This window comes from Triticum aestivum, chromosome 3B (assembly GCF_018294505.1).
Source record: "Triticum aestivum cultivar Chinese Spring chromosome 3B, IWGSC CS RefSeq v2.1, whole genome shotgun sequence".
NCBI classification, from domain to species: Eukaryota; Viridiplantae; Streptophyta; class Magnoliopsida; order Poales; family Poaceae; genus Triticum; species Triticum aestivum.
Genome location: NC_057801.1, coordinates 814,968,545 through 814,990,106, shown reverse-complemented (window position 1 = coordinate 814,990,106; position 21,562 = coordinate 814,968,545). Strand labels below are relative to the sequence as shown.

At 46.0% G+C, this 21,562-nt stretch overlaps 3 protein-coding genes across 9 annotated transcripts; all 3 read right to left on the bottom strand.

Moving 5' to 3' along the window:
• Positions 1 to 223: 223 nt before the first annotated feature.
• On the bottom strand, positions 224 to 4,847 carry LOC123072614 (pentatricopeptide repeat-containing protein At3g13880). 4 transcript variants are annotated; one of them, XM_044496205.1, is made up of 7 exons: positions 3,147 to 4,847; positions 2,189 to 2,969; positions 1,712 to 1,917; positions 1,006 to 1,151; positions 838 to 874; positions 677 to 763; positions 224 to 571 (listed from the first exon to the last, which is right to left on the bottom strand). In XM_044496205.1, exons 1-2 carry the CDS (start codon positions 4,778 to 4,780, stop codon positions 2,219 to 2,221), a joined length of 2,385 nt encoding a protein of 794 aa, XP_044352140.1. In that variant the 5' UTR covers positions 4,781 to 4,847; the 3' UTR covers positions 224 to 571; positions 677 to 763; positions 838 to 874; positions 1,006 to 1,151; positions 1,712 to 1,917; positions 2,189 to 2,218. The 4 variants fall into 4 exon arrangements, with proteins under 4 accessions (XP_044352140.1, XP_044352138.1, XP_044352139.1 ...); XM_044496203.1 differs by having other exon boundaries at positions 677 to 874; positions 1,712 to 1,920; XM_044496204.1 differs by having other exon boundaries at positions 225 to 568; positions 677 to 874.
• A 2,360-nt stretch (positions 4,848 to 7,207) lies between these two features.
• On the bottom strand, positions 7,208 to 12,434 carry LOC123072613 (serine/arginine-rich splicing factor SR45). Of its 2 annotated transcripts, none has more exons than XM_044496200.1 (12): positions 12,181 to 12,434; positions 10,453 to 10,563; positions 10,003 to 10,091; positions 9,526 to 9,572; positions 9,364 to 9,444; positions 9,098 to 9,263; positions 8,707 to 8,932; positions 8,551 to 8,628; positions 8,049 to 8,177; positions 7,880 to 7,952; positions 7,727 to 7,764; positions 7,208 to 7,616 (listed from the first exon to the last, which is right to left on the bottom strand). In XM_044496200.1, exons 1-12 carry the CDS (start codon positions 12,348 to 12,350, stop codon positions 7,544 to 7,546), a joined length of 1,281 nt encoding a protein of 426 aa, XP_044352135.1. In that variant the 5' UTR covers positions 12,351 to 12,434; the 3' UTR covers positions 7,208 to 7,543. The 2 variants fall into 2 exon arrangements, with proteins under 2 accessions (XP_044352135.1, XP_044352136.1); XM_044496201.1 differs by having other exon boundaries at positions 8,707 to 8,929.
• Positions 12,435 to 12,756: 322 nt separating this feature from the next.
• On the bottom strand, positions 12,757 to 19,266 carry LOC123072612 (DNA mismatch repair protein MLH1). 3 transcript variants are annotated; one of them, XM_044496199.1, is made up of 16 exons: positions 18,815 to 19,266; positions 18,072 to 18,244; positions 17,912 to 17,984; positions 17,707 to 17,820; positions 17,406 to 17,616; positions 16,906 to 17,054; positions 16,713 to 16,811; positions 15,894 to 15,966; positions 15,503 to 15,635; positions 15,083 to 15,177; positions 14,899 to 15,007; positions 14,409 to 14,568; positions 14,074 to 14,235; positions 13,606 to 13,783; positions 13,345 to 13,493; positions 12,757 to 12,997 (listed from the first exon to the last, which is right to left on the bottom strand). In XM_044496199.1, exons 1-16 carry the CDS (start codon positions 19,055 to 19,057, stop codon positions 12,953 to 12,955), a joined length of 2,166 nt encoding a protein of 721 aa, XP_044352134.1. In that variant the 5' UTR covers positions 19,058 to 19,266; the 3' UTR covers positions 12,757 to 12,952. The 3 variants fall into 3 exon arrangements, with proteins under 3 accessions (XP_044352134.1, XP_044352132.1, XP_044352133.1); XM_044496197.1 differs by having other exon boundaries at positions 17,686 to 17,820; positions 18,815 to 19,263; XM_044496198.1 differs by having other exon boundaries at positions 13,612 to 13,783; positions 17,686 to 17,820; positions 18,815 to 19,262.
• Between the last annotated feature and the right edge of the window lie 2,296 nt (positions 19,267 to 21,562).

The following is a 21,562-nucleotide window of genomic DNA, read 5'->3' as shown; positions in this document are numbered from 1 at the left end:
ACGAGAAGGCTGACCCGCGGAGATCCGTTTTTTTCCTGCGTTTACGCGTGCGTGCGGGAGGAAGAAGAAGCCGAGGGCGATTCGTTTTTTTTTTCTGGATCCAACGACCCGCGCGGCTCACATCCAACGGCCTGGGCTAGACCGGCCGAAACTTTCGGCCGGCGCACCGGCGCCTATCAGCGCCCTGTATATATATATGCGGTGCGAGGAGCTCGGTTTGGTTTTTCTCCGAGTCCGAGCCCAACTGAACCTTCACGGGCATCTTTTTTTCACGTGGGTACGTTTATACATACCAGAACAGAACATTAAACAGGTCGGTTGCTCTGAACGCTAACCAAACATTAGACAGATTCAAAAAAAAAAACATTAGACACTTCGTCAGTATACGAGCAGATCAAAACACTAAAACACTGGTACATGAAGAACCACATCCATCATCGTTCGCCCCCTCGGTTTGCCCTGTTTCTGGCCGGGGCCGGGTTATCCCCAGTTTGCCCCGAGTTTGCTTCTAGTACCTATGCCTCCGGGAAGGCGGGCGCTGCTGCTCCCACTGTCGCTCGAGATGCTCCTTCTAGTTTCACAAGAAAAACAATTCTTTCAAGATCCGTAGATACATACATTGGTGTGTTTTATTTTATTCTTGTAAAACACGAGAAAACCAGAAAGAGTCACTGACCTTCTAGGATTGCGGCTCCTTGATGCTCTCTAAGGTCGCATCGCGTGACCAACAAAATACAAGCAAGCATTCAACTACTCATGTTTCCTACACAACCCGCTACAAATGTTGAACACACCTTCCTCGGAGCACTGGGTGACACAGAGTTCGATAAATCTCACCTTCCATGACAGCCCCTATGGAGGAGGTCCTCTGATTCTGCTACCACAGAGAGAATTAGGTATATCATTAACAAAAGGAGATGGGCTCCATTGGAAGATTTGCAAGGCAGAGTCAGTTCAAAAAAAAAAAAGTTTTACCATGCAGATGGGTAGCAACGATTTCATTACCTATATGGAGAATTGATCTGGAGTGAGAGTGAAAAGTGAGGGGAACGAATATGGCGGCGTGGAGGTGGTGGTGGTGGTGAGTGGTGACCTTCTCGAAGGGATCCTCTGTCTCCTTGACCTGCTAATAAAAGCAAGATAAGTTCCACCTGCAAGAAAAGGCAAGTTAACACCTTCTGAAACAACACAAGTACAGCACCCAATTGGCCAACACACAGAAAACTGTGAAACAATTAGCAAACCAAGATAACAGGCACATGGTAATGGACTTGCCTATCCAAATGTCCAGGTATTAGCAATAAGCTCTAACACAATAATGACATGATCACGACCAAAAAACATGGCAAGACAACGCTGTCCGTAACTGAGCAAGGTAGGCAGATTGCACATACGATCTACTCCCTCCGTCCGGAAATACTTGTCATCAAAATGAATAAAAGAGGATGTATCTAGATGTATTTTAGTTCTAGATACATCCTTTTTTGTCCATTTTGATGACAAGTATTTTCGGACGGAGGGAGTATACAGGAAACTCAAACAATAAAACAAAGCTTAAATTGACTTGCCACCTTCTAGGAGGCCCAGGTGATTATCTACGAGGTGATGAGCTGCCACAAACCCTCCTAGATGGCAGTTGCGAGACTACTGTCAACAATTCCTTGGTATATTACAATACCCTAGATACAAGAATGAAATTTCTAAGACTCACCGTATTGGCTATGTATGCCTTGTAGGTGGTGAAGGAGAGAATGTCTTCTAACTGGAGATCCTGGTCTTCTGTCACCATGCCTAACAGGGGATGATCTGGTCGATGGCGAATAGGAGAATCAGCATAATTCCTTGGAGATGGTTCGGTGGACTCAACCATTCAGTTTGGAGGAGGCCACTTTTGAGGAGTTGAAGGCGCCTTTCTTCCTGCTGGCAGAAATGTAAGTAAGATTAAATCATCGCAAGGCTACAATATGCACCTACAGCTTTTAATCCTAAATGGGAGCAAAGCAATACAGAGAACTGTCTTTCAAAGAATCAGAACACCACACTGACACCGTACACCCTTAATAACTTATAGGCTATAAAGCTTCAGGAGTTTACATTCCCTAGGCCTCTGCTGAAAAATAATTTTCAATACTAACTATGGTAACTAAATAGGTATGCCAACATGTCAGGTTTATCTTCAAGGATTCACCTTTGAAACCACTGCACTAGCGAGTAGCCACTACCAGTAATCCGCACAAGAACATGAGCCATCTCTGAAGTGGTGGAAGCGAATCGCATCTCTCAAGATTATTTCTCTGTTTTCACTCTTCGATATCAATTTCATAGCTAAATGGCAGTCACGGCAGACTCTCAAGTTCTTCATTACTCGTATAGGTGCTGACTGCGGTAAATGAATCAATCCTAATGCCACAGCTAGTTTCTCACTGTGCCAATTCATCCAACTTTGCTCGTTTCTAATGATGTCATCTGACTTTGTGCTGGAAGCGTCAGTGACTGTCAATTTATCGATCTTGGAAAGCATCTCTGCCAGTTTCGAGTATATTGTGTTGCTCTCTCGATGGGATTTGTCACCGGCAACAAAAGAGTGAACCCCAGACCTTAGTTCAATCCAACTCAGACCAGGTTCTTTCTTCACTCCTCGCTCTTTCATCACATCTCTAATTTTTGAAGCTAGGGAGAGCTCCCCAGCATCTAGGTAAATGTTGTAGAGATTTACATAGGATGCTGAGGAACTGGGTTGTAGTTCCATTATCCTATCTGCAACAAGTTGACCTCTCTCCATGTCTCGATGGATACGACATGAGGCTAGCAAAGACCGCCAGATGACAGGTTCATCATGGAAGATTGAATCCCTTATAAAAGCCTCAGCATCAGCTAGTCTCCCAGCTCGACCAAGAAGGTCGACAACACATGTGCAATGCTTGATGGTTGGGCTCAACGCGTATTCCTCTTGCATGATTTCGTAATACCTGCATGAGACCATGAAAGGAATGGACCAATGAGGAACAACCAAACAAGTATAACTCTACTATAAGACAGTAAGACGCACTCCAGCAACACAAAGACCTCAAAGTTCGACCCATGTACAGTTTTCTTTTTTCAGATCAAGATGTCTGTATGAATCATTGAAGATTACAGAGACATACCTGAGTCCCTCATCAACCAATCCTCCATGGCTACATGCAGTAAGGACAGCGAGAAAAGTAATCTCATTTGGCACCACCTTTGCATCTACCATTTCACTGAAAAACCGTAAAGCCTCACTAGCACAGCCATGCTGTGCATGGCTTGATATTACAGCAGACCAAGACACAACGTCGTGTAATTCCATCTCCTGAAACCTCCGGACTGCAGCACCAACATCCCCTGATCTAGCATACATATGTATGCAGGAGTTTCCAATGGCAGTGAACCGACCGAAACCAGATTTTGTGGCAAAGCACTGAATCTGCTCACCAGTCCTTGCAACAGCCAAACTGGCACACGCATTCATCACTATCGATATAGTGAAAGGGTCAGGTTTCAGTCCAGCAGCTAATAATTCATGGAACAGGGTCAGTGCCCTCTCGAAAAGCTCATTTTGAACACACCCTGAAATCATCGCTGTCCACGTGACGACATCTTGCTTCGGAACAGATCTGAAACACCTGAACCCATCTTCCATATTGCCAGAGTTGAAGTACAAGTCAATCAGTGCACTCCCAATGAAGTCATCTCCCTGGACACAATGCTTCAGTACTTGTCCATGTATCTGTTTTCCGAATTCAATGTCACCTGCCAAGTTACACGCTCGTATGATGCTGGAGAATGTGAACTCGGTAGGCTCCATTCCTCGACTCTGCACCTCGGAATACAGACTTAACGCTTCTCTCAGGACATCCATACCGACAGCAGCCTCATCACGACACAGCCCCGCAATCATGGCATTGAACACAACCACATTGGGATCAAGCACCGACTTAAAGAGCGCAACAGCTTCACTCAATGCGCCTTTCTTGGCATACATGTCAACCATCACGCTCGCAAGAAACACGTCGGAGTCCAACCCAGCCTTCACCACGCATCCATGAACCGCCGCGGCAACATCCCTCAGAGAGTCATCGCTGCCAGCACAACACTTGATGACACTTCCAAGAGCGAAAGAGTTCAAGCCCATCCCAGAACGGCGCATCAGAGCAAACACCCTCAGCATCTCGTCATGCGCGCCAGCACGCACGTAGCCAGAGACCAGCGCGTTCCACGAGACGTCGTCCCGCTCCTCGGAGACGTCAAACACCCGCCTCGCCTGTCCCATGTCGCCGCACCTGGCGTACATGCTGACGAGCGAGTTGGAGACGAACACGCCCCCGGCGAGCCCCTCGAGGACGGCCAGCGCGTGCACGGCCTTGCCCTCCCTCAGGCGCCCGGCCCGCGAGCACGCGGCGAGCGCGGCCGCGTACGTGAACCGGTCGGCCTTGACGCCCACGGAACGGCGAGCGCGCGTGAAGGTCTCGAGAGAGGCGCCTGCCTGTCCGGAGCGGGAGTAGGCGTCGATGAGGAGGTTGAAGGAGACGGCGTTGGCGCGGGGCATTTCGTCGAGCAGGCGGCGCGCGGGGCCGCCGAGGCGGCAGTACGCGGCGAGCAGCGTGTTGCGGAGGAAGAGGGAAGGGAAGGGGTGGGCACGGACGACGTGGGCGTGGACGGCGGCGGCGTGGCGCGGCGTCGAGCAAGAGCGGAGGTGGTGGAGGTAGTAGGCGTCCAGGGACGGGAACGCCGGCGCCGCCGGCGCCCGCGGAGGCATCCCCGTCTCGTCTCGTGCGAGTTGTTCGAACCGAGAAAAAGAAAATGAGTATGAACCATCCGATCAAAATTTTGTGGTCCAGATCTGCTATAGAATAAAGATAATATCCCTCATGTTGCCGCAAAAAATTACATTTTTTAGGGAACGCAAAAAATTACATCACTAACAATAAATTTGTGGTGAGGTCGCAGACTGATCAGGCCCTCCCTTGCCTCCAGCTCTGCGATGTGGGCTCCATGTCGTCGGGCCTGGCCGGACTCCTTCTGGCGGTGAAGACAATGACGTGGTGGCTCTTGGGCTCCGGGGCGGCAGCCCCGGGTGTGGTGATGGCGGCTTCGGCCAGGGGGATGGTGCGTGTCTGGTCGCGGTGGATCGTGGGATCCCGGGGCCAGAGTGAGGTCGGCCTCGGCAGGGGTGGTGGATAGTGGGCGGCGGTCGGTGGTGGCAGGTGGTTGGACATCTCCGGGAGAAATCCTTGCTCCGGTCTTCACCGGAGCTGGCGACGGTGGTGCCCGTGGGTGCCGCGATCTTTCTTGGAAGCGTCGTCTTGGAGGTGCTCCTCCTCTTCCCCACGGCTTGGGCTCCGGAGGGAAACCTCAGATCCGCTGGATCGGGCGATGGAGGCGTCTTCGCGTCTTTTTCCTTCTTGGGGGCATCGTCTCGGAGCCGAGCACGACTGAGAGATTGGAGGATGATGGCATCTTCGCCGCATGGTTTGCTGAGGCGGGGCGCTGGTTTCTGTTTGGCAACAATGATGGCGTCGAGAGGAGCTTGGGTCGCGGCGTGGTCTTCGATAGTCGGTTCTTCCCGGCGCAAGTCCTGCATATTTCTCTTGTGTTGCTCGTCGTCAAAATTGGAGCTGTCGGTTGCTTGCGCGTGGGGGTCATCTGTTGGCATGTGCCGTCATGGTTTCTGTTCCATGTCGGTGGCCAGGTTGGCCGGTGATGTCCATGTCATGTGGGTTGTGTTGTATCGGTTTTAGTCCGGTTTTCCGTCAATTAACCGGGCAATTCTCTTCTTCTTAATCAATGAAAATGGCAAGTCTTTTGCCTTGTTTTAAAAAAAACATTCTCACAATGAGGTTTCCACCCCTTTTATCGCATTAAAGCGAAGGACGGAGGAAGAGGGGATTCGTGATCTTATTAGGGAGGAGGTTGCTCATACGCCGCCGCCTAAACTCATAAGATTTGCTTCCTACACTATCAAAAACCATTTTTATTCAATATTAGATAATATCTCACGCGCTTTTACTTGTTATGAAAGTTTATAGTAATACCACTCCGCATCCTTTTGAAGGGTGGTTGTACATTATAGTGTCCAATGACTACTTCACTTCAGTGACTGATTTGTTGCTGTAAACTAAAAGATAAACAGTGAGCATGTTGTAGGGTTTTCTCAGTGATGTGACAATATTTTTATTGTGATGATGTAACAATTTTACATGTGCAACAAAGGACCATATGAGTTAAATCAACCGATGATAGCAAACCCACTCAATCCAACCCGACTAAAAGTAACCAAGCAATTTTACACTTGTAAATCTGAATAAAATAAATAGAATGTGTCCTTCATAGAAGGAGGGAAAGTATACATTAACATCGGCAACACATTTTCCTTGGGCTCCTCAACCCCCTCCGTTTGCACTTGCCCGAACGACGGAACCTCGCCTTGTGTCTGTGTGGCTGATAATGTCTCCTTAAGCAGGTCGTCCTTCTGAAAGTGGAACACATGGAAGTGCAGCGATATGGCAGGCGGATGCATGCACGCAAGGGAAGGAAACCGAGTGTATGCCATGCGATGTGATGTCAGGGGCCAACGTAGGCTCCACGTACGGATTTAAACATGAAAAAGAGACTTAGCTTCTACGGCATTTAGAAAAACAACCAATAAAAAATATCTAAAGCACTAAAGAAAGGCTGCTATTGGGTAGCACAAGCCCCGACTAGTATTTTTTTTTTTGCGAAGGAAGCCCCGACTAGTATTAAAAGTCAGGCAGCTGTTAACCTGAGCCCAGGCGCTGGAAATTGGAGGCCTGACAGGCTAATTGAGATGCCTGACCATTCAGGCTAGAGTAGATGATGGCATTCACGGCAAGAGTAGATGAGATCGATTAAGAGGCGGCGCAGCTCAGCCCGGTTTCGCCGTCGTCCATCCCTGCCACAACATGCCGGGGTTGCTCAGGCCAGGTGCATGGTCAGTTGCTCGCCTGGAAATATTTGTCAAAGAAATGGACAAGCATTTCTGGACCGAGATCGTATATGCCAGCCGGATATCAGGGTCGGGCACCAACCCAAACAGATCTCCGACAGACAGGCGTGCCAGAGCAACAGATTCACATTTCCTCCAAACACGTTCAAAACGCAAAACATTCAACCAACATTTAAAACAAAAACAACTTCACAAAGCAACGCAGCACGAGCCGGCAGATCAACTAGTAAACAGCTCATTAATAATTCTCAAGAGTGACAAGAGAAGAATATCCAGATCCAAAGCTGACGAACAAGTGCAGAATTTATAAATGAAAAGTACACTTTCCGTACAGGCAAATCATCAACACACGAGTCGTCCTCATACAGTATCTCTTGTGAGTACAAGCCGAATGCCAGCAGGCATGTCGAGCACCTCGTCGTCCGGCCCCTCAGATGGAACACCTCTTGACTTGAGCTCACAGCAAGACACATGCAGATGCAATCCATAGTGATAGTCGAGAGAGAAGAGAAAGTTTTTTACCTGCCAGGAACCACACACGTCACCAGTTTCTTTCTACCTGCGCCTTGGGGTTGGGGAAGAGCTGCTGCTCCCGCTGTCGCTAGAGCCACTCCTTCCTCTTGGAGGCCTGAGAGACACGGCTTTTTATTACTTCTAGAGAATTTAAGCTAGTAGTAATTCAGTTACAAGATGTGGAAACAATGCAAAACACCACAAGGATGTGAACCCGTCGCATACCTTCTAGGGCTGCGGCTCCTTGACACCCTTCTAGGTCCCTGTAAAAGAAAGTCTTATTAGTATTGCGCACAAGAACCAAAACATCAGAATCAAACATTCAAATACAGTTTTCTATGGAAGGCAACAGAAACCACTGACAGATGTTGCGCTCACCTTTCTTGGAGGACTGGGTGATGCAGAATAGGACGAATCTGACCTTCCACGCCTCAATGGTGGTCCCCGGCCCCTGCTACCACAAAGAGAATTAGGAAGACTCCAGAGAATTAGGCAGCTGAACAAAGAGATGAGCCATTGGAAGATTTGCAAGGCAGAATGTCATTACCTACGAGGAGAAATTGATCTGGAGCGGGAGTGAAGAGGGCGGCGAGGAGGAGGGGAGCGGCTGTGACGGCGCGGAGGTGGTGGTGGTGGCCTTCTCGGAGGGCTCCTCAACCTCCTTGGTGGTGGTGACCTGCTTCCAAAAGCAAGAACCAACACAATTAATGTAGTTGAAAAAACTGATATAGGAGAACTTCCTGACAACACAACACAGAACCCAGTAGACCAACACAGAAAACCCAAGCTATCTTGGCACATGGAGTTTCAAAAATTGGCACAGAGACTGCTCATCAAAATGTACAGCAAAATTGTATAGTCAATTACAACTGTACAAACATGGAATAGATGAATAGATGGAGAGGTACACACAGGAATGAATGAGAAGCAATAACTAACACATTTAACACGTCAGGCCAGTGTAAAATATATCATACAGAGGACTGAGTATAAGATAGTCAGGCTAGTTGTATAGAAGTGATCAACAGCACAAGCTCAAAGTGACTTACCGCCGTCTGGGAGGCCCAGGTGAGCGCCTAGGAGGCCCCGGGGAGCGTCTGCGTGGTGATAAGCTGCCACGACCCCTCCTAAGGTGACGGTTGTGAGACCAGTTGTCAGCAATTTATCATTAACCTAGATACAAGAATGGCAGTTAAAAAACTCACCGCATTGGTGACCTATGCCTTCTAGGTGAAGGAGAACGTCTTCTAATTGGAGATCCTGGTCTTCTGTCACCACGCCTAACAGGGGAAAGATCTGGTCGACGACGAATAGGAGACTCAGCACGACGCCTTGGAGATGGATTGGGTGGACGCCGGGGTGACTCAGCCCTTCTGTTTGGAGGAGACCTCTTTCGCGGAGGAGAAGGTGGCTTCTTTCGTGGAGATGCTGCTGGCAAATGAAACAGGATTGGATCATCAACAAAAAAAGGCAAAATATCCACCTACAAATTATCCTAGATGGGAGCAATGCTTATTAAAGAACCAGATCACAGAGAAATGCCCATTACAGTAGGCTCTGAATAACCATAAGCTATATAAAGGTTCAGACACTTACATCCCCCAGGCCGCTGCGGAGCATCCTTTTCAGCACCAATAGCAACTTTATCATTCTGAGGAGCATCTCTTTTGGGGGGAGGAGGAGGTGGCTTTAAAGGTGAAGAAGCCCTTTGGCGTGGTGGCAGTGTGAACTTCAACTTGACAACATTTCCATCAATTTGCCCCTGAGAAGATGTGAATTTTTTTGGGTCATATTTGCATAAGAAAACAAATATCAAAAACATAGGGCAGAAGGCACATAAAAACATAGGGCAGAAGGCATACACCATCCATGTAAAGAAGAGCCTTCTCAGCATCAGTCCTCTTCTTGAACTCGATGTATCCATACCCACGAGGGAGATTAACCTATATATATTAAAAAGCTCAGATTAGATGTCAAGAGACAGGAGAAGCTTCATCAGATAATGCCAATGCAACACATCTTACAAATTTGTCCATTGATAGCTCCACATTCACCACTTCACCAAAATTTCCTGCAAATTAAGGATGGTTAGCTCATTATACTGTGTAACATAGTGATCGGAAAACAGATCATTATTCCAATGCTTTCTGCAACCCTCAAAATTGCTGTCATGAACAGGACTTAGAACAAAGCAATAATAGTTCTTTTCCATAATCTCCATCTGAATACTGGCATAAGGACATGCACGATGCTTACAACTTCAACTTCAAACTTGAGACACCCTAGCCTACCACTCCGATGAAATTGATTAATGATATGTTACTTCTAGAAAGTACGGCAGTATCTCAAAATTTTACCAAATAAGTTAAACATCAAGCTAAGTTAAGATCAATCACGTTCATTCCCAATCCACAGAAGAACATAAGTTGTCGATAAAAGTTGCACAACTAAACCTTCAAGAAATTAAGATACAAGATCATGAAACATGAAGATAAACTCACCAAATATCTCCTTCAAATGAGCCTCATTCACATTTCTGGATAGATGATCAACATGTAGAACAACCGACTGAGGAGGAGGAGATGCTTTCCTGAAACAAGTAGCACCAATTTGTTAAGTATATTACATGAATATAAGAGAGCATAATACTTCTCACTATATCTAACTACCAGTGACGGAAACAACAAGGTCAATAATGCCACCAAGGCACCAACAGTAGTTATATCATGCTAACATAAAGGAACTGGAAAAGCTCAAAAATAATGGGCACCAGACAGGCATTGTAATTGTCATCGGACAAATGCATGAAATAAATACCAATTTTATGTTGAGTAGCTATTCTGTGGGAGACAAAATGATAACAAGTTCAAGTGGCATGCTTATATGTACAAGCATCAATGCAGTGCGAGCAGAAATAATATAAAATGAACAGATCCTCTGCAAGCTTGTACCTAGGAGGTGACGCTTTCTTGGGTGGGGGAGATGATGAGCGGCCTTTTCTTGATGGTGACCCTTTTTTGACAGGGGGTGAAGGTGATCGAGCTTTCTTTGCTCCAGGTGAACTGTGTAGATAGCAGCGCCGTAAATAAATGTTTCCAGATTAAAGATAATTAACATAAGAAAATACACCAAAATAGAAGCCACCAAAGAACTATGTTTAGCCAATGCAGCAAGCAAGGCGACTTTGAATATGAGCATGTCCAGTGAATTTTGCAATAAAATTACAGCAGCAACAGTGACAAATTAAAGCAATGGTTTAAAAGGTAAAAAGAAGAAGGAATTGGTATCAGTAAGATCTGGTTCATCTAGAACTACAAAGAAGAGGTATTGAACTGGTCTTATGACTAATACAGATATGTTTGAAAGGGATAAACAGGTGCAGGGAAAGAATCAAACTGGATCTCAGAGATTCAGTGGAGGCTAAATGCAAAAAAATACAAAGCCGAACTCAAAAATTAATGAATGTACAGCCTAAGGTTAAACTTAATAGGATGCTTAGTATCACTAGCACATGCAGAGCACCACAGACCATTGCCAAGGGAGTAGCAGATGTAACATTTAAATGCTCACACCAAGCAGCTAACAAACAACGAAATCACATCTGAATTCTGAGGCTCTGGCTCCAGCAAGTAACTCCGGTTTCCATCCTATCTCAAGCATCATTCAAAACCATTTTTGAACGAACACAATTGTTATAAATACCTCTTACAATGGATACCACAAAACTGCATCCGTATTGTTCGATCCCAGGAGAACTAGCTACGCTTGACAACATAAAAAAAAATGAAACATGTAGGGGACACACACATTTAAATGCTCACACCAAGCAGCTAACAAACAACGAAATCACATCTGAATTCTGAGGCTCTGGCTCCAGCAAGTAACTCCGGTTTCCATCCTATCTCAAGCATCATTCAAAACCATTTTTGAACGAACACAATTGTTATAAATACCTCTTACAATGGATACCACAAAACTGCATCCGTATTGTTCGATCCCAGGAGAACTAGCTACGCTTGACAACATAAAAAAAAATGAAACATGTAGGGGACACACACACAGACACATGAATTTGTAATCAGAATCAACTATCCTATACCACTGGATAGTCCAGCCCCTTCCCGCTTCTTAAAAATCGGTTATATCAGGTGCTAAGTTGTCTAGAAACTGTGGATTAAGATGAACAAGACAAAAACTATCTACCCCAGCATTACCACCAGGTCCAGGAAACAAGACCGCAGCAGGCGCACGAATGGGTGTTTGCATTGTATCTCCAACGGGGTGCCGCCCAAGCGCTAACCTTCCAACCATACAGCATTGTACAGATGCGAGTGAGGCCGAACGTGAGCTCACGAGAGCAGACCCGCACGCCCCTAAACGAGCCACTACTCCAAGCCTTGTTCAGGCAAGCCGTTCGAAACACACAGAGTGTTGATAAACACAGGCACAGGTTTCAACAAATCTACCGAGGGAACCATCGCTGGCCTGGAGCCCAGGACCCGAGCGCCACCACAGGAGGCGAGTGCGCGGCGGCGCGCAATTCGGAATCTACGAACAAGCCGTCGAAACCCCAGCGCCCAAAACCCCAGGGCTGAAGCCGCGCGAGCACAGATCCGGGCCGCGCGACGGCGGGGCGGGAGGGGAGGAGGGGAAGAGAAGGGAAGGGGGCGGGTGCTCACCTGCGCTTGGCGGCGGGAGGGGAGCGGCCCCGGGAGCGGGCGGGCGAGGAGGAGGAGGAGGAGAGGGAGCGCGAGCGCGAGCGCGAGCGGGAGGAGCCCGAGGAGGCGGAGCGGGAGGAGGAGCCCGACGAGGACCGCGAGCCGGAGCGGCCGCGGCGGGGCTTCGCCATCGGCGGCGAGCGGGCGGGGATGGAGAGGGGCTAGCTAGGGTTTTGCTCGGGGTGGGGGGATATGGATGGGGTAAAGGTCAGGTAGAGGGGGAGGACGGGGCGTGGTAATTGGATTTGGCGTGGGGTTCTTTTTCTCCGGGCCCACCCGCAGACACACGCGGCGACCATGGTTCCTTTTTTTCCCTCTTACAGGAGGGAGGGAGCCTTTTTCTTGCAGAATTTTACTAGGAGTACCGCAGGGTTTGACTTTATGAAAAATTCGAAAACGCCAGTTCAAATTTGTTTAAATTTTAGAAAAAGGTTGCCCCCGTTTGATTTTGTAGAATATTTCGAGGAAAAAGACCACGGCGACGGCTTCGGTTGCGCGGTCATTGTAAGAGGGCATGACATATTTACCAGCACTGCGTAGCAAAGCCAACACATTTGCACTTTTTTTTTTGCTACTCAATTCCAGAGCTGGAGTCAACAAATTCTGCTCATCCTTCAAGTATTTACAGCGCTACCAAAAAAGAGAAAATTTATGCACGCAAGTCCGTCCCAGAAGGAACAAGCAAAGGCGTCGGTTGGTCGCGCTCTCCCTTCCTTCTCTACATATCGGACGGCTAGCATCTCTCGAAGATCTTGTAAAGCTTGTCTAGAGAAGCAATCTGCATAGGTTCAAAAGTACAGCTCAATATCAGTGTGTGTTTATGCCGCATAATCCATAAAAAAGGTAGTATTTCACACAGTTCTAGTGGTTGCGCTTGAAACCATGCCGGGTTTATTTTTTTACGGCTCGCTGTCGAAACAAAGTTGGACCGCCTACGTTGGTATGCCTACTCGGAACAATGTTGTGTGTAATGTGGCTTGGTGATTGTTTGGGAAAAAAATACATTGAGCGGTAAATAGAGTACAAAAAACTGCAGTAACAGACTATGGTGCGAGCATAAGCAAAAGACTGAACTGAAGCACCAAACATAAATAAAGGACAACTGAAGCGGGGCGGGGAGGGAACCTGGACGAACGTTCCATCCGTTGCCATCGACTTAGGGGGCTTGAGGAAAAGTCGCATGGACGGGAACAAGACGTGCTGGATGGTCCACTCGCGCTGAGCCCATGCCGCCTCTGCTTCCGCAACCAGCTCTTGGTCGACGTCATCTTCATCTGTAATGGGATACATGTTTAGCCCCAATGGCAATTAACTCGGAACGAATATCTAGCTGCAGCATCATGTATAATGGATATATTCTTTAGTGTGTCTACTATTTCAGCTCACCTGTACCTGTTAAATCGTTATCAGCCGGTTCAGCACTTCCCATGGAATCTTTATTTCTCTTGTATAACCGAATGCCTTTGCCAGATGGATTTGGAAGGATGGGAGGATGAAGCGCATAGAAGTTTCCAATAGCAGCTGCTGCCGTTCTGAAGCACTCTTTCTCAACGTCCCAGGCAATCTATTATAAGATGGTAATCACTAAAAATCAGGGCTGCCAGTTTGCATAACTGAAGTAAAATCTAAAACAAAATATATCATAAAGCAACTACTTCCGGGAATGAAATTCCACAATAACTTAAAAGATAAGATAGGAAACAGAAGTTGCTTCCGGATACCTAGCTGCCATATCTAAATGAAACACCAAAATTAAAAATTTGAACACGGTATAAGCCTGAAAACCCTACTTGCCGTTGCCTCAGCAGGGAATGGATAATCAGATATCATGACCAAATTTAAAAGGAAACCTACGTCATTTCCTAGAGTCAACATGAACTCTGGAAGGCGATCCATATCAGGGGTGTACTGATCAAGTACAACCGGAAGTCTGGTCAGGTTGCCACCTTGATCAATGTGAATCGAGAAGTACTCATTAATCATCTCAGCATTTTCTTTTAGTATCTCAGTGTTCACCTGCAAACAAGTACTATCTTCATCAATGGAGCGATGCTACAGGAATCAAATGATTGAGCCATAACACAAGAATCAAAAAGTAAAAAAACATGCAGGCGGGCAAATAAAATATTACGTCTGCTGTATTGCTGGCAAGATCAACAAAGACTCGGGGAATTAAGAAAACAACTTACTTCTGCAATTTCTAGTTTCTCCTTCTCATTTACATCACTCATTGATTCGTCATCTTTCAGTGCCATTGTCAGCAACTCCCGAAGCGGAGCAGGTTCACTTAGCTGTATAGCATTGAAGTTTCCAAAGCGGCACAGAGCTTGTTGGTACATGAGTTCTTTGCTGCATCACAAGTTAAACTCATCGATAGCACATAAGACAATACAATAAGTGATTTAATACAGAAAAAAGGAGGTGCTTAGTAGTTGCAGGCTTTCAACTGGATGTGATATGAATGGATAGCAGTTTGATGATGGTGTGTGCGAGCAATATTGTTTGTAATATGGATGCATTTGCAAATATGTACAGGGAACTGGGGTACTGGTTACCTTCAAACAACTATGTCAGATATCAGAAATTTCTAGCTTCGATAAGAGATATAAGGCATAGAAGAGTAACATTAGTCATCAATGCATAGAGTTTCTTTTGTGGGGATCAATGCATAGAGTTTACCTAACATTTACCACATTGACAAGGTATAAGAGGGTATTGTGCTGTATCAAAGCGAAAACCTCATCGGCAACTCCAACATATGTGCAATTCTTAACAATATCGAAAAGGCCTAGCAGAAATACACAAATCATCAGTCTACAAAAATGGAGACAGGTTCACACATCACAGGTTAAGATGAGCTCACCGGGATGTAAGTTAGAATCTATTTCTGTAAGAAGCTCATGGCGACTGGACAAATCACCAGCATCTTTTGGATTTCTTCTTGATCTTACAATATTTCTTGGGGAACCATATACAAATAGAAGAAAAACATCAGCCATGATAAAGAAAAAACACTGAATCACTGTACTCCCTTCTTCAAATAGAATTTATGAAGTAGAAAAAGGTCCAGCACTCGCAACTAAACCAGAGTTATAGAATTGTAGCATGTAAACAGCATGAATCATTAAATCCTCCCATGAGGAAAGGCAAACAACAGGTACTTAGTGCACAATTTGATGGGCATGAAGAAAATATTCAGGGAGCACAAACAGATGACCAAATCAGACAGCACAAAAAATACAGGAAGTGGTGAACGCTGTCAAGTTGCTAATGAAGATCATACCTCACGGTAACAAGGTCAGATTTCTTTTCAAGATTTGAAGATTGACCTTGCCAATAGGTGTGCAACCTTCCAGATGGATCGCGTGGATCTGTTCTGACCATTTGGCTCACAGGAACCTTTTGAGATTTTTCTCCTACAGTATAATATAATTAGTAAGGATTATTCGCTGGATGGGTGAGGTGGTGGTTTCACATGGCCTTTACTAGATAGCTCAATAATATGCAGTTAACAGATGTGCTGTAGCAGCATAGTGCAACAACAACAACAACAACAACAACAAAGCCACAAGTTGGGGTGGGCTACTGTAGCAGCATAGTGTACATAGAAAACATTTTAGCTTGAAACATGCATATGATATACTCCGTACTGATCTGGAGTATATGCTACACACCAGTAGGCGTGCTGATCTCCGTGCTCATGTCCTTTCGTATGTTAGATTGAGTAAGTGCTGAAGAGTTTAGTGCCTGCAATGCACATGGAACAAGCATCACTGATGTGCGCAAAAGTTTACATCAAAATGCAAAACACACATGCACTGATGCACATAGTTTTCATAATTGAGATAGCTAAAGTTTTATCTGCATATTAAATTTGTTAAAATTTGCATGCCGTAAGCTGTTGGACCGTTTATTCCAGAGAATACATTGCACTGGAGGTAAGTAGCTTTTGCAAACAGGCACGTGTACAAATTAGCTACTAGCACTAGCATCAACTATTAAACTACAAGTATGTGCTTGGCCAAATGTAGAAACCCAGGTGGATTTTTGTAGTATATTGCACTTCTAATCATTCAAAGAGCCAAAGATTATAACAATCTACTCTGAAGGAGCAAATGAACACCATTGACCATAGACGTGTCATTGTATGAGTACAAGGTGAGGCTTGACCATAAAGGTGTCATTGTACTAGTTCAACAAAGATCATATAGAGATAAGTCAATTTTCCAAGAGAGCGGGTTTTTGAGAAAATGACAACAAACGAATTTCAGCATGACTTTCGGCGAGTGTTTATCTATATTTGAAAACTGATGCACTATGCAACTGGTAGTAGCTTTTGAACAGATATATTGTCTCTAAAGATATAGAGAAGCAACCATATGAACACCTAATAATTGATTTCCAGCAATTGCTGCACCATATCAACTGTGATGAGACACAACAATAAAATACCAAGTATCTGTGGGTTTATGTAAGGTAAACAATTGAATAACCTGAGTTTGGAATATCCTTGTGTTATTACAGTTCAGCAGTTTTTCCTCAATAGCATCTTTAATTTTTTCAATAATACGCTCTTGATTTAAGAGGCTAACCTGCAAAGATAGAAGGAATCACTGAAATTGTTTGTTCTCTAATTGAAAATTGCATAAATGTTTGAACATCAGCACAAATTTTGCCACAAAATACCTCCTTTTTGGTTGGATGTATATTGACATCCACGTGTTCTGGTGGAAGATTGATGGACATGTATATGAAGGGTTTGGATGCTTGAGGCAGTATTGCAGAGTACACAAATTCAGTAGCTCTTTTCAAAGAAGTGCAGTCTACAAGTCTATCTGAAGAGGAGATATGAACAGTTATGGGATAAAGCAAACAAGGCACAGCCATGATAATAAAGTATACATTACTAATTCACTGACAGAAAATACATGACAGTTCAATCACAGTGGATGCATCCTTTAAAACTTTGTTGGCCTTACAAAATTATTCTTTAAAAGATATCCCCTTGTTCATCAAAAATATATGAACAAGATGCAGCCAGATTACTCTGATCAGAATAACATAGCATCTTAACATGTGTATCCACATGGGCATCGGAATACATATTTAATGCATATGAAATCAACAGAATTTACTTACGGAGGAAAAGGCTCTAAAAATTTACTAGTGCCTTGTAATTTGTATACCATTTATGAAAAGAATCATAGTAGTCTTTTTTGCCACATAATTTGCATTTGAGATGAAACCATCCATCTTGAATATTTCATCTACAGCATTCTCATCTGAAACCTGTATTTCCATCAGATCACGAACAACCGAAGCCCCGTAGACATTCCTAATAGCATCTAGCCTTGAAGATGTGCTCCCACTGTGAACATCTGCTCTATTGGCTCCATGCTGTGACAGAGGAGGAGGCAAATGTCACCTCTTAAAACTCACGAGTTCACAAAAGACGGCTATATTTACCTTTCTGCAAGAGAAGTTCACATTGATGTGATGGACCGCAAACCGACTGATGAAGTCCACTATCTTTGGATAGTCATCATTGGAGTTCTGCAGTGTTTTCCTACGAGCTACCATATTGTAGAATAAATTTTCAACCTGCATATTAAGATTTTTTTTCTTGTAAAAATCGCAATACATATCCAATAGAGCAATGGTACTATGCAAAATTGCAAACTCAGTAACTCACCATGACTTGAGTTCCTTTAACCGCAGCACAGGGCTTCGGGTCATTCTCCATTACTCCATCCCTATAAGAAACTCTGACAAGAAAACATGATAATAATGATCATTAACAAACGACTCTAGAGTCAAGCAAAAAGATTTAATAAAGTTGCTAATGGACTGACCTGTAGCCATGCAGTTGGCCTTCTGTTATTGTTGTCACCGTAACATGGCCAACATAAGTCATACTGGCCAAAGCCTCCCCTCTGAACCCCATGGACTTTATTGTTTGTAGGTCCTCATATGCAGACAGCTTTGAGGTAGTATGTCTCTCACACAATATTGGCAAGTCCTCACACTGTGAAAGGAAACCAAGTTTAGCTGACAAAAGTGATGGTCAACAATGCTAGCGCAAATGCTTGATATATGAGACCGTTAAGAAATACTCCGTATTCTGAACATGCCCAACTCTTCAAATGCCAACAATCAATACTGTATAAATCATATAGCACCCCCCGCAGGCGCCTAGACCTGCCCCCTTTATAGCACAAAACAAGCCCAGTTCGTAGTATCATAGACAACTAAATGCTGCTCAAAGGCAAATAGCACTAACAATCTCAAATGGCCTATTAATATAGGTGTGCCCTCATTTTTCCCATGGCATAGCAGCCCCTATGCAGTATTTTACGCCTGAGTGGGAACAAACAGACACAGATCCAGTGTAGAAAATCACCAAGGCCAAAATTCCCCAATCATTCGCCCAGATGGCCCTATACGCACTAAGGATTAACAGCTCGCAGTCAACAGAAATCACGATTAACAGCTCGGATTTGAAGGATTTTCGCACTAGCAGGCGCCCGCGGCAGCACCAAGGGTTGAGGGGATGGGGAATTGGGTCCGGGGTTTAGGGTTTAGGAAGCGAGCGTACCCGGATGCCGTGGCCGTCGTCGGAGACCTGGATGAGCTTGAGGCCGCCGTCCTTGACGGTGACAGAGACGGTGGAGGCGCCGGCGTCGATGCTGTTCTCGACGAGCTCCTTCACCGCCGACGACGGCCGCTGGACCACCTCCCCCGCGGCGATGCGGTTCACCACCGACTCCTCCAGCCGCCGGATGCGGGGCGGGGCCCCGCCCCCGCCCCCGCCGTGCGGCGCCGGCTCGTCGACCTCCATGCCCGCCGCGCCGCGTGTGGAGACCGGGCCGAGGAGGTGGGGAATGGGGAGGGGAGGGAGACGGCGGAGGTTCCGCCGATTTTGGTATTCGCGCGCACGACACTGATTATTGCGGGAGAATTGATTTTACCCCCTCAGTTCGCTCGCCTTCGATCTTTTCCCCCTTTGTTCATTCGTCTCTGTTTGAGCACCCCAGTTCTGTCTAGTTGTTGTTGATATCCCCTTTTTGCCTGCTTAACACATTTGTTAGTATATAATTATGAAATAGAGATAACAATGGACAGAAGTACCCTTCAGACTCCTCTTTGCCGATCCAACCCCTCCCTCTCAAATCCATATGTCAATCTCTCTCAACACCTAGGGTTTCTACAATTTAGTCAACCGTACAGGAACCAAGCAAAATCCATAGAAAACAGAAGGGAGGAAGCTTGCCTTACCTTGGGGCAGCAAGGAAGGGCGGCGGATGGGGGAGGGGATGCGGCGGACCAGCAGGGACGACGGACGCTGGCGCGCAGCGGCTCTGGCGGCTGGTCGCCTCGCTGGGTCGAGGATGGGGAGGGAAGCGAGAAGTGAAAAAGAATGATGGGCCAGCCCACCTCTCTGTATCGCGTCGTCTTGACGACCCAAAACTGTAAGAGGGCATTTTAGTCAAATCGGTATATAATAAGTCCAGCTTTGTTTCATTATTAGCTAATTGAGCAGTTAAGTACGCCAGGGGTGGCAATCAGCAAGAATTACACAGGAACGGGGGGCTAAGAGGGAGGCAAGCGAACAGAGGGGTAAAAGATCCAAGTGCAGCAAATAGGGGGGGTTAAAATCAATTCTCCCGATTATTGCTGGGTCTAATTTCAACTTTTGTATTTATCTAGACGGCAAGATTTTCATCCAAGAGCCCAAAACAGATTAGCACTATTCATCTTCTTCCTACCTTCCTTCTTCCTCCTCACGCATGCCCCCAGCCTATCCCGCCCCAACCGGTGGACTCCACCAACCGCGGCCGGCGCGCGCTACCGCGCACCGCCTCGCCGCCTCGTCCTCCCCTCAAGCTCTCCCCACCGTCGTTGCTGGCCACCACCTCAGCCATCCCTCTAAGTAGTGCACCGATGAACAATTCCGGCGATCCCCCGCCCCCGCGCACCCCTAAGATAGACAGTGAGGTTGCTGCTTTCAGGCGAACCTCCACCTCCAAATCCCTAAGAAATATAGTGGGGCTTCTACTTCTCCGGACAGGTTGCTTCTTCTCTGACGAGGTCTGGCCTCCCCATAACGCGCTCGGGGAGAAGGAAAAAGTGGCTGGTGCCAGCAAAAATTTCAGGCAGCTGAGATTTAACGAAATCGATAGTTTTATGGTTTAGTTTCTTTCTTGTAACCATCGTTTGCAATTTATAAAGCATCCATGAAAACATTCCCTCAAATAAAAATTATCATTGGAAACATTTTTCGATATGAATAAATGGTATACTTTTGATTATACCTTAATTTATGAGAAAGGTTCTGTTCTAACCAACCGGGTAGAAACTCAACCAGTCGTTGATGGTGTCCTGAACTGGGGGTCCCTTATCACATCATCTCTTGCTTGGTAAGCCGGGCCGAGCCCCCCCCCCACCCCCACCCATGTTGGTTCACCAATGGGTCATGTTTGAATGGCCCATAGCGTATAAAAGGAAGGCTTCCGAAGACTTGTCGTACACTCCAAGATGTTGGATCGTATACAACTGAAAGTGCAATCATGCCCTTAATCATATTTTGATGTTGATGACAACACATATGCTCGGGACTAATCATGTTTATCAAGTATATCTCAGGATTATGTTCCAAAGACCGTGTGCATGGATCATGACTAGGGACAAAAAGCATATAACTCAAGAATGGAGATACAAGATGTTGACTTCATTTATGGTTTGTTCTTGAGTATAGGGATCCCGCACTATTAAGAGGGGATCGATGGATCTAGTGAAAAACTTGATCAAAAGATACTATTTCTATACCTTGCCTTTGGACGTCCGGTGTTCTACGGACGTTCAGTCCTTCTTGATTGCCCGGACGTCCGGCCACTTCCGGACGTCCGGCGTTCCACAACAGAAGCATTTCTACGGATGTCCGGAACTCTCCGGACGTCCGACACTTTCACAACAGAAGCATTTTTACGGACGTCCGGACCCTCCGGATGTCCGGCCCAGCTCGGACGTCCATATCCTGTACACTGGATTGTGGCTCACACTTTTCATAGCGGTCGGTCGTCCGATGACTGTCGGACGTCCGGACCTATTTGTGCCTCCAGACGTCCGACGTTCTCCGGACGTCCGGCCCATCCTGTACCCCAAACGGTCACTTCTACCCACCACCTATATATATACCTTTCCCTTCCACGGGATAAGGTTGACCATTCACTTTAAGCCAATCAAGAACACTCCTCGCTCTCTCTCTCATTCATCCACACCAAATCCTAGATTCCCAAGTGTTCTAGGAGCATTTGAGAGAAGTTCTCCAATCAAGTGATAGATC

Excerpts from the sequence above, each read along its gene's own strand:
- LOC123072614 (XM_044496203.1), bottom strand. The coding sequence starts at position 4,780 with ATGCCTCCGCGGGCGCCGGCGGCGCCGGCGTTCCCGTCCCTGGACGCC. Across the intron at positions 2,970-3,146 it reads TTGGTTGATGAGGGACTCAG|GTATTACGAAATCATGCAAG; the intron begins GTATGTCTCTGT and ends GGTCTCATGCAG.
- LOC123072613 (XM_044496200.1), bottom strand. The coding sequence starts at position 12,350 with ATGGCGAAGCCCCGCCGCGGCCGCTCCGGCTCGCGGTCCTCGTCGGGC. Across the intron at positions 10,564-12,180 it reads CCTCCCGCCGCCAAGCGCAG|TTCACCTGGAGCAAAGAAAG; the intron begins GTGAGCACCCGC and ends CTATCTACACAG. Across the intron at positions 7,953-8,048 it reads AGATCAATTTCTCCTCGTAG|GGGCCGGGGACCACCATTGA; the intron begins GTAATGACATTC and ends TTGTGGTAGCAG.
- LOC123072612 (XM_044496197.1), bottom strand. The coding sequence starts at position 19,057 with ATGGAGGTCGACGAGCCGGCGCCGCACGGCGGGGGCGGGGGCGGGGCC. Across the intron at positions 16,812-16,905 it reads TACATCCAACCAAAAAGGAG|GTTAGCCTCTTAAATCAAGA; the intron begins GTATTTTGTGGC and ends CTATCTTTGCAG. Across the intron at positions 14,569-14,898 it reads GTCAATGTGGTAAATGTTAG|CAAAGAACTCATGTACCAAC; the intron begins GTAAACTCTATG and ends CTTGTGATGCAG.